Genomic DNA, 11,849 nt, shown 5'->3' on the forward strand with positions numbered 1-11,849 from the left:
GAAATGCAACCATTTAATGATAACATTTGTAATTTTTACATATGCATAATTTCACTCCTGTGGTTAATTTAGTAATGCAAGCAATAAAATTGGGGAATAGCGATAGCCCATTTAATCCCTCATAATGTTTCTACAGTCAGCAAGATGCACCTAAGTGCCCTTTAAAAAAGATTGATATATAAATTGTGAGTCTCTTTGCTGTATAAATGCAATATTTCAAGAAAATACTTAAACAAAAGGCCATAAACTTTGTGCGAACAAAATTCTTAATTCAGTCAGTATCCATCTAAGCCATTTGGCACTCCACTCCTTTAAAAAATTTTATGCTGTCAACAGAGTGTTTATTTTTCATATTTTTGGATATGACTATGTGGATGGGAGGCATTGGATGCCTACACAGCTTGGATTTTGCCTAAGATCAATTGATTTTAAGATGGCCTTTTGTTATACTTTTATATAGTACTGGGAAATACTAGTATTTCATTAATGAAAAACTGTACTGGTGATGTATTGGATAATCAAGTTTGCAGATAAATTTTCACCAGCATTAGCTTTATTAGCAAGCTGAAAATGGGGGTTCACTACCAAATTATAGACACATTAGTAAATATTATGGCTATTGTGAGAAAGGTTATATTTTGCTCTTGCTACAGTAAAAATGCTATTTGTTTGAAGGGGAAACAATGGTAGTGTGAACTTTCAATTAAATACAACTCCCTTATTATGGTGAAGACAAAATGAGCTGAAGAAGGAAGGAAAATTTTGCAGTTACACTCCACAGCCCTGAATGTACTGAGAGAGGTTGCGATTTTGACAACGATTTCTCCATGCCACCCTGCAGAGAAAAGGGAAACACACAAGCAAAGGTTAAAACATATCTGCATTGTAGTGTACATACTCAATTCTTTTTGTGGGAGCAAAAGATCCTATCCATAAATATCATTCAGGCTACAATTAGACCCAGGTACTGCTACTGATTAAGTGGAGATGAGTATACAAGATGCTTTGCTCATCCTCAGAGGCCTCCATAGGCACAGAATGCTGAACACAAATGTTGAGCTATGTGCATAGCCCATTTCTTATTCCACAAATTGTTTCAAATATGACAAGGAGACCAACATGGGGTGCGTGCCTGTAACCATAGCTGCTCAGGAGGCTGAGGCAGGAGGACTACAAGTTCAAAGCCAGCCTTAGCAATTTAGTGAGGTCCTGTCTCCAAATAAAAAATAAAAAAGGACTGGGGCTGTGGTTAAGTGTCCCTAGTTCTATCCCTTATACAAACCTCCCACTCCCCCGCCCCTAAAAAAAAAAAAGATATGATAAAGAACTAGCATAGGGTGGAGAATATTTAAAACTCTAGAAATCCCTAAAATCCACTGAGGAGTAAACGGGCAAGACCGTGAACCAATTCAAGCAGATTGTTTCTTCTGATGGAGGTAATACATTGTGTCCCTTAGGCCCAAAAGGGCAACTTTACATTCAGAAGGACACTTAGGTCTTTGAATTTTTTCTCTCACTGCATATATGAACAGTAGGGTAAAACAGTTTCCCCTTTCAAACCTTAAAACATACCATGCTCTAATGCCTTGTGGGTCACGGACAACCCTCTTTGCACAAGTCACGGCTTGAGAGATGTCATCTTGCAACAGAGCTGGAAGAGAGGTGGTGAGGCATGAAACGGATGTTCTAGCAATTTCATTAGAAGTTTACCCTTATTCAGTTTTATTATGTTAGGCAGAGGAAGCAAACCAAGAAGTTCTTTTCCAAGAATTTATATATCTGTGATTGTTGTGAAAAACTTCCTTTTAATTCTTTTCCTTGTTGACATGAAATAGCACATTGTTTCTCAGTTTCTAAATTGTTGGAGGCCCTCAATTATTATCTAATATGACAAAAGGTCTTCTTTGTACACTGTGAAAAAAGACAAGCCCAGAATTTTTTACTCAGGAATTCTACCATTGATGATTTATCTCAAAGAAATAATAAGAAGTCTGGGGATATGGCTCAGTGGCAAAATGCACAAAAATGAAAAAGAATTTAAAGAGAGAGAGAGAGAGAGAGAGAGAGAGAGAGAAATATATTAAAACCTCACATGATGTGTAATCAGGAAGCTATTTATAGCAATTTGTAAAAAGGAAAAGTGGAAAAAACTTATTAGTGGAATTCTCTTTACCCTTTCAAATAATAATAATAATAACATAGATTTGTATGAGTTGATATGGCAATAATTTTATGTGATGCAAATTGTAGAGCAGGATAAATTAAATTTTTATAAAAACATTTGTATCTGGCTATGTATATGTGTGATATAACTTTGATTTGATGTGTATAATTTACATGTTGATGTACATTCTGAAAGAGTATATACCAAAAGTTATCCATGGTTATAAATCTCTAGGTAGTAAGACACTGCGGATGCTATTTCATCTTGCTTATATTTTCTAAATATTATTCAATGACCATAGATTATTATATAATACAGAGTAATTTTAAAGCAAATCAGATAGGTTAAAAATATTTTAAAACTGATCTACACTTTGGAATTTTAACATTTAAAATTTTTAAAATATCAAGTCTGCAATATGTATGCACTATTATATGCACTGAAAATTGCACATGCTATTTCTATTTTCATGAGTTCAGGAGTCTAGTACTCCCATACCTTATATATGTAATGCACCTTGTGAGTTCTTTTTCTTATTAAAACATAATGTTTCATCCCAAGTACATAAATATGTAAGGTAATGTTTTAGGTGTGATAATGATTATTTAGGAATTGTATATTTTGGAGATTCAAGCTAGAGGATTTAGAAATAAAATGTCAATGTTTCTAATTCACTTTTAAAATCTCAGCAAAATCTGCATACACATACAAGTAAAATCTATGGAAAAATGTGAATAACTATTGAAAGTGCATAGTCATCTGGGTATTCATTATATGAAAACCTAGCTTTTTACATATTTAGAATATTTAATAATAAAGCATAAAACAATCAAAAAAGGACCACACAATGAAATAATCCTTAAGCTATTTTAAGTGGATACATGGAATGGCAATGTTGTGGAATAGCATCAATAAGGTCATTAACAATAAATGAGCAGGCACTCTACCACCGAGATGGACTTTTTCTAACTCCCTGACAAATCCTTCAAGGCTATTGCATTCACTTGAACATCTGTTCTTGTAAATATATGCAGGTAGTTCTTGAGCCATCACTCAAATATTATCTTGTCTTACCGCTGCAGGATATACCACAGGCATTAACTGCTCTTGGGGTTTTGCCATCATTACACCAGTAGCGGCTATTGATCTGGAATATCCCATAGTCAGTACTTTGGTCTCCAGGGTTGTAGTTTGTAGCTCTGGTGTTGTAACTACTCTCCCATTTGGCCAGACACACCCCTGAAAAGAAATTGTTTTTTATAATAAATAGCAACACTAAATGATTTATACTGTGTATCAAATCAACTCTATGTAGCTAATTCTATTTTACTAGTGACTTACTTTGTAAGTACAAGATGTGTTTAATTGATAAAAAATCTTAACACAGTTAGGGTTGTTTTGTTGTTTTGAGACAGGGTCTCACTGAGTTCCCAGGGTGGTCTCCTGGGCTCAAGTGATCCTCCCACCTCAGCTCCCCAAGTAGCTGGGACTACAGGTCTGAGCCACCATGCCTGCCTGCCTCAATACCTTTGTTATAGAGGGTTCCTAGGAAAATCCTTTTGTAGCACAAATCAGTTTATAAGACTGTGAAGCAAGATAAGGTATTTTTAAAAATATTTAAATTGCTGTTTTTCCATTGCTTTTACCTTGCCCTGTTCTCATCTCTCAGACAACATTGAGCCTAGAAGAGAAAATGGAGCTATTGAGAAGGTTGTACAAATTCATAGCAGATACATAGGCTGATGGGAAAATGCTTAATAGAAACAATTAAGGAATTTTCTGAGAGAGATTTTCTTGTAATACATAAAGGTGAATTGGGATGTTAGCTTTGAATCTTGAAACTAAGAATTATGGAATAGGAAAGATATTCAGTGATTTTGTTCAACCGCCCATTCATGTACTTACTTGCTCATTCATTTACAAATAGCTGTGGAAGGGAAATGTTTGAGGTCAATCTGAAAAGTACAGAGATTGGAGAATATGAAGTATGCTGTAAAGTAACTTTTCCTCATGGCACATTTTGAATGTTGTGGAAGAAATTGAAAATTAATCAACCTAGAATGAATCATGAAGCATTTCATGCTGAATTTTAGGAATCTTTATATAAATAGTGAATGGGGTGGGGAATGGGTTCCTAGAGTTTTTTGGAGAATTCAACATAACTTTATAGTATTTTGCTGTGAAACATACCCTGTCATAGCAAGGGGTTTGTTTTGTTGGCTTTTGTGGGGTTGAACCCAGGGGTGCTCTACCATTGAGTTACATCCTCAGCCTGCTGGGTTTTGGAGACAAGGTCTTGCTAAAGTCCCTAGGCTGGCCTCAAACTTGAGATACTTGACCCAGACCTCAGAGTCACTGGGAGTACATGTTTGTCACTGTGGCTGGCATGGCAGAGGAATTTAAGAAAAGAATAGAAAAAGAATTGTGTCACTCTAGGCTGAGAACCTGATTTCCAAACAGGTCCTTCAGTGTATGTGGGGCATTGAATCTGAGGCAACTGCCCACCTAGCAGTGGGCACTAGTGGCACTAGCAGAGGACATCAGGTCCTATTGGACTCAGAATGGTATAGAATCTTTCCCTCCCATGCCCACATCCCTTCACCTGCTATCTCTAATTCTAGAGGACCAAAATGATGTTTTCAACCATTGTAAAAACAATGAGGAAGACCCAACTTACAGTTTGCCAGGCTGATTCCGCGGTAGCCATCCATTCCAAGTCTTTTTAGAGTTCTGGCCAACTCACACCTTTCATAGACCTTGCCCTGGACTATGACAGAAAGGAGAAGAAGCCCCAGAATCAGGAAAGCCTTCATGTTGACTGGGCAGTCAGACCACTAGGCTGAGCTAGGGAAGCTGGTCCCAGTATTTAACATCTTAGAACTTCCTTCTTCCTCTAGTGGTGGGGGGGCTACGCCCATGGAGCTGTGTGTTGAACAGGAACTACCTAGTGATTTATCTCTGTTTAATTTTTTTTTAATGTTTGAAGAAAGATATTGTGATGTTCTGAGAATTAATCTATAGGAAAATAATTCAGGATATTGTTTAAAGTCTTGGCTCAGGAAGAATTGGGAAAGTAGCACTGTTTCCAAAACAGGAAATTCAATTTCACTATGAATTTGAACAAGTATAAAGAAAAGATAATGACTATTTTGTACAACTTAACATCAGTTGTAGTTTTTGATTTTTATTTTTACTCAATTGTTTTGTTTGCTTTCACTATTTGTAATGATCTTTTCTACTTAAAATTTCCACAAAATGGACATGACACATGTACCTGTCACCTTAATGGTTATATAGCAGGATGCCATGTTGCTCACCCAGTTTCCTGTGGCATTTTTTTATTACTATTATAAGTCATATATATATCTATATCTATATCTATATCTATATATATATATATATATATATATATATCCTCTCTCTCTCTCTCTCTCTCTCACACACACACATACACACACACACATATTTTAAATTTAAACTTGATTGCTTTAAACTGCACATTTAATATCACAAAAAGCTCTACAATATCTGCTTTCCTAATGTTGATGATCAAGGCCTCATGGTAAGAAAATGAAAATTTTATCACATCCGTCAGCAATACTGGAAAACAATGGATAATTTACAAACAAATCTCCTTCATCCGGAACATTTTACAAAATACATACTCTGGTACACATCTGAATTCATCCTATAATTGGACTTTAAAAAGTCAATAAAGAAAAGGAAAAAAACTCTAACACTGACAAGCCTAGGAAATAATGCTGATGGCAAGGGAGAAAGAGCTTTAAATGTTGAATGCAACTTAGGTAAAGGAGATGAAGAAATTACTTGTTGAATGTATATTTAAATGTATCTGTTAGTAAGAGTTTTCTTTCTTCTTTTTTCTTTTTTGTAGTTGTTAATGGACTCATGCCTTTATTTTATTTGTTTATTTTTATGTGGTGCTAAGCATTGAACCTTGTACTTCACACCTGCTAGGCAAGTGCTCTGCCACTGAGCTACAGCCCCAGCCCCAAGAGTTTTGTTTTTAATGAATTTCAATAAGGTGGACAAGTCTTTTGCCTCTTGTAGTTTCTGTCTTCACACCTGTGAAATCTTGACTAAAGAAACTGAGTCCTGGGACTCGATATTTAGGAAAAAGTATAACACTGAGGATAAGGGGAAATGACATCAGTATTTTCTTACTGTTCCTAAGATTCTAACAAATCAATCACTATTCACATTAAGGAAGAATATGAAAGATAATATGTTGGATTTCACATTGCTTATGTTTTATAAGTTAGTCACGTACAATATCTCAATGGCAAAAATAAAAATTCAACATAGACTCTCTTGAGAAACTTAAAAAAGTAAATGTTTCCCTCAATTAGTTTTTTTTTTTGTGTGTGTGTGTGTGTGTGTGTGTGTGTGTTGGTATCTAGGATTGAATCCATGGGCAATTAACCACTGAGCCACATCCCCAACTCTTTTAATTTTCTTAATTTGAGACACAGTCTTGCTAAGTTTTTAAATTTGAGGAATGGCATAATATATACTTTGAGGCATCGATGTTGATGATAGAAATCATTAAAATTATTTATACTGCTATTTCTACTTTTAGCATATCCTTGATGTACTCTGGGGTAACTCTAAAAGTAAAAAGAATACCAAAATTAAAGTGAGAATAGAGGAGAAAAGGAAGGAGGGTGGGAGGATAATGAAATTGTCTAGTAACAACAAACATGATTTTTAAGGTTTCCTCGCAAATATTACCAGATGATATATTTTAGCTCAATGGCATTGGGCTACTGGAAGTGACCAGAAAAATGAGTAGAGTGTCCTAATGGGTCCCTGTTAGGTTTTCAACTGAACTGTGATTTGAACGGCCCACTAATGAAGGGCTGATGACACAGCCTGGCTTGGTAAGGCTGGCTGTGGGGGGCTTACTGCCTGTTCTTCTCTCTTTCTTTCAAAATTTCTCTTGAATGGAACTGGAGACTCTCATGCTAAGTGAAATAAGCCAAAAATCAAAGGCCTAATGTTCTCTCTGATATCTCTGATATGTGGATGTGACTGACAATGAGGGGTGGTGGCAGGGGGTGGGGTGATGCTCACCTGTCTTGACAGGAGGGAATGGAGGGAGGGGAGGGGGGATGGGAATGGGAAAGACAGTAGAATGTATTGGCCATAACTTTCCTATGCTCACATCTGAATGAACGACCAGTGTAATTTCACATCATGTAAAACCACACGAGTGTGGAGTTATACTCCATGCATGTATGATATGTCAAAATACATTCTACTGTCATGTATAACTAAAAGAATAAATTAAAAAAAATTTTTAAAAAGACCTCTTTTGTAGGTCTAAGAACCTCTAACAATCAGCAGTACAAAAAACTCATCAGATTACAAAGATTAACAAAAGAATAATTCTGCAAATGGCTTAATCATGAGCCCGTTATCAATCAATCTTTTTCGAGACAGGTAGTATGCACCTTAGAATAAATAAAACTACTGTTCTCCTGTATATTTTAAATGTTTCCTGTAGGAAAATATTTCCTGATCTGAAGGGTTTTTGAAAAATTTCCGCTAAAAGATATCCCTTATTGTCCATCTAAAATCGCCCCTTCTCTTAGTCTTGTATCTGATACTGTTGAAGACTACCCAGCAGTAAGAGTAGGCAAAAGTTTCAGAAGCATTTTGGAAGAGACACATTGAGTTTATTTACTTGGAAAGAAAGATTTTATTCTAAGGTGTCTCTATTTTTTCATTGAGACATATTCTCAAAACAAATCTTCTCTGAAATACTTAAGTACTCAGGATAGAATACATTGACATTGAAAGTTACAAAGCCTAAGGAAACCAAGCAGAAGTCAATAAAACTACAACTCAGCATTCCAACATTTCCACATGGTATCTTCACTATGAAATGCAAAAAGACTAGTAATGTTTGAGTGAAATGATCTCTAATCTGTAAATTACACTCATGTGACCAAGTAGAAGACTATGGGATAGAAGTACAGAGAGCTGCACCCAAAGCAGTCCTAGGACTGCTTTGTCTAAGCTTAAAAATTTAATTAACCATCATTTGGGTGGAGGCTGAGGATGAGAGATGGGTATAGGGTATAGATTAGGCTCTACATGAATCCCCCCCCCCCCCAAAAAAAAAACCCCACAAAGAAAATCCAAAACAAGAAACTTCTAATTTAAATATTTTAAACAGACTGTTTTCAATGCTTATTTGATACTGGAAATGTGGTAAGCTACCATAAAATATTTCTCTTTATAACAAAAATTCCATATATTAAGGATTTAAACAATTGGGGAGGGGGGAAATCTAGAAATATTTTCATTTTATTTTATTTATTTATTTATTTTTAAATATTTATTTATTTATTTATTTTAGTTCTCGGCGGACACAACATCTTTGTTTGTATGTGGTGCTGAGGATCGAACCCGGGCCGCATGCATGCCAGGCGAGCGCGCTACCGCTTGAGCCACATCCCCAGCCCCTCATTTTATTTTTTGACTGAGCATTAAACCTTCTAAAAAAGTTTCCAAAATCTTAACAAGTATCACATTCTATAGTGAAAGGCTTGGGTTTTTCAACATAGTGTTCATCTCCACATATAGCCAGTTTCATCTCCTCTGTGAGATGGACCACTTCTTTGATCATGAGAAAACCTGTGACCCTCATCATTACTCAGTAGTCTATATGACTGTAATGTCTACTTAGCTTCCTTCACCAGGTTTGTCTAGCAGTGATGGTTCCTGTGGCACAACACTAACTACTAAGCCACCATTGAGGTGACTTAGAGGAGGTATGGTTCTCCTGGAAGTCTTTCATAATCATAGGGTCCCTCAGAGCACATTCCATCCTTCTCTGAGCCACCTGTCTGGGTTGCTGGGAGATGAGTGAAGATAGTCCTCTGCTCACCACCACTATCCCATGCTTTATATTATCAAAAATCAGTGATTCCCTATCTTAAATAAGGCTCATGGAACAACTTTCCTATCTCCACTTCCACAATGCTTTGCCTCCTGTTCCATGTTAGAACATAAGAGGTCACTTATAAAGCAATAGGACTTTACCACTGAAACCTACAGAAACACATTTATCCAACCAAGTGCTACCTTCAAAGATAATCATGTCAGGAGGCTCAACACACTCTTAGCATATGAACAAACACTACCTGAATTCAGAAAGAACTGTGCTCTGGATCTGCCTAGGAAGAAAAGATTCTGAGCCACATCAAGGTTATCACTTTATGGTTACCCTTATTTCGCATGAGTGAAAGTTTCTTTCTGCTTGACCTTTAATGGTTACTAGTTTTGGCTGTGAATGAGTGTTTGAGAAGCCTGTTCAAAAATAAAAAAAATAATCACATTGTTCAGACAAGGCCTACCTTTGAGTGTTAAATAATAAAGAGTGAGACAGATTTGGGGGACCCAAAGAAAATGAAAATGGTTCAAAGAGATAGTCTCTGGTCCCCTTTGTATCCTTTCTCACTCACTTGAGAATACCCAGCTGTGGGCTGGGGATGTGGCCCAGTGGTAGGGCACTTGCCTAGCACTGTGAGAGGCCCTGAGTTTAGTCCCCAGTACTGGAAAAAACAAAACAGAACATCCATTATTATCTTGGTTTAAGCCTTCTGCTGATGAGATTAATTTTCCATTTTTTAAAAAATTTTAAAGTCTTTGGTTTTTTTAATATTTATTTTTTAGTTATAGGCAAACACAATATCTTTATTTTTTATTTTTATGTGGTGCTGATTGAACCCAGTGCCTCACACATGGTTGGTGAGTGCTCTACCTCTGAGTCACAATCCCCACCCTAATTTTCTTTCAAGTGTTTGAACAATTATGGACTTACATGTTTTAGGGATAGAATAAGCAAATATTTGCTTGCCACCAAGAGCCAAACTGATAGCCAAGATACCCTGCCTGATATATTGTGACTACTTCAAAGGGAAGAAGTGTTTACACCCCTATGCCCCGGGTCTTTTTATTTTTTATGTCAGGGAGCACTCTTTGACTGAGCTACATCCACACTTCTTTAGCTGGGACGGGAGTTAAGGGAAATGATAACATTCAATTAATACTGTTATTATTTCAATTGAAATAATGAGCAAGCTATTTAAAAATAAAAGAGCAAGTAGGTAAGATGGGGGCAGAGAATTTTTCCCCAGAAGTTCTGTATATTCTGCATGTTTTATTTGATGAAATATGAGTCTCTTGTCTTTTCAGAAAAGATGTCTTTAGATCCCAGACAATTTTGTCCTATTCCAATAGATAATAATTTATTAATTACTCAAATTCACATTTTTTGTCTTCTTTTTCCCATATTGAGAAAAAATAATTAATTATGGTGAATGTTGGGGACTTTGGGACTGGGAAATAGGAGATGAGGAAAGATCTCACAGACTTTGACTATTCCCCAAAACTAAGTCATCTTTAAAGCAAATCTTTGCCACAATTTATGATATTGTTAGAATGTTCAATGGGATAGCACCATCTCACATTTCTTGCACATCCCATGAAAATATCACCCAAAGAAGATTTAAAAGGCACAAGTCAACAAGGGCCATGAAAGGCAGAATCGATGACGATGAGAAATGTAGTACAATTTTATAATCCAGAGGGTGAAGGGCAATTTAGGATAATGGGTCTAGCTGACACGTGAGTGCCTGTAGAAGGGGACATCAATACAAAGCAAGGTGACTGTTTTCCTAGAACTAGGGAAAGACTGAGGCAACTCTGAGGCAGGAGTGTATGGCAGGGCTATGAACAGGAAGACTGGTTGTCAGTCCATGTGGAGCAGTTCAACTCTCAGTGTTCTCCCTCAGGCCAGGACCAGAGCTGGCTCTTCCTTTTCAGCCTGAGGGGAAGAAGGATGGGAAGATCAGGGAGGAAAGTAAGACCCTCTCTGCGTGTGTGTGTGTCTCTCTCTTTTATTGTGGTACTAGCGATCAAACCCAGGCCTGCTAGCCAAGCTGCTTTACCACTGAGGTATTGTGCTCACCAGCCCAATTCAATGCTTTTAAAGTGGAAAAACTATCCTTTTTGAAGTTATAATTTGTTGAGGAGATATTAATACAATAGTTGTCCCTTATTCCTAATGGATATATTCCAAAACCCCAGGTGGCTATCTGAAACCACAGGCAGTACAGAACCCTGTATGTACTATGTTTTTTATTTTATTGACAACCAATGACAAAGTTTAATTAGTAAATTAAAAATATATGAATTAGACACAGTAGATTAACAATAACTAAAACTTAAATAGAACAATTACTGTATTAAGTAAAATAAGGAGTACTTGAACATAAGCACTTTGATACTCTCACAGCTAATCTGTTAGCTGAGTTGCCTACTAAATGAGTAATGATCAAGATGTAATACAGGGTGGGTGTACCAAAAAAATGATTTATGCTTCAGGCAGACAGAGCAGGGCAGTGGGAGATTTCATCACACTACTCCGTATGGCATGCAATTCAAAATGTATTAATTGTTTCATTCTGGAACTTTCACTTAATATTTCTGGGTCACAGTTGACCATGAAACAATGGAGACCGAAATCGTGGACAAGAGGGGACACCATAAATAAATAAGTAAAATTTTTTGCATATCAAATGGTTATAGGCTTGAGCCCTGGGACATTCACACATTCAGTAATGGAATAGCAGAGGGCCTGTGGCTCAATGGT

The 11,849-nt window shown here is 36.5% G+C and overlaps 1 protein-coding gene across 1 annotated transcript; it reads right to left on the minus strand.

Moving 5' to 3' along the window:
* Window positions 1–5,007, minus strand: LOC107140069 (lysozyme C). The gene is made up of 4 exons (XM_015483026.2): window positions 4,842–5,007; window positions 3,239–3,403; window positions 1,573–1,651; window positions 1–835 (listed from the first exon to the last, which is right to left on the minus strand). The coding sequence occupies exons 1-4, from the start codon at window positions 4,975–4,977 to the stop codon at window positions 769–771; spliced, it is 447 nt and encodes a 148-aa protein (XP_015338512.1). The 5' UTR covers window positions 4,978–5,007; the 3' UTR covers window positions 1–768.
* Window positions 5,008–11,849: the final 6,842 nt, after the last annotated feature.

This window comes from Marmota marmota, unplaced genomic scaffold, assembly GCF_001458135.2.
Source record: "Marmota marmota marmota unplaced genomic scaffold, marMar, whole genome shotgun sequence".
Lineage (NCBI taxonomy): Eukaryota > Metazoa > Chordata > Mammalia > Rodentia > Sciuridae > Marmota > Marmota marmota.

What these genes read in the sequence shown, in the direction of transcription:
- LOC107140069 (XM_015483026.2), bottom strand. Translation starts at nt 4,977, where the DNA reads ATGAAGGCTTTCCTGATTCTGGGGCTTCTTCTCCTTTCTGTCATAGTC. An exon ending in CGGAATCAGCCTGGCAAACT is followed by an intron (nt 3,404 to 4,841) that starts GTAAGTTGGGTC and finishes ATTTCTTTTCAG; the next exon opens with GGGTGTGTCTGGCCAAATGG. An exon ending in CTGTGGTATATCCTGCAGCG is followed by an intron (nt 1,652 to 3,238) that starts GTAAGACAAGAT and finishes CCTCTCTTCCAG; the next exon opens with CTCTGTTGCAAGATGACATC.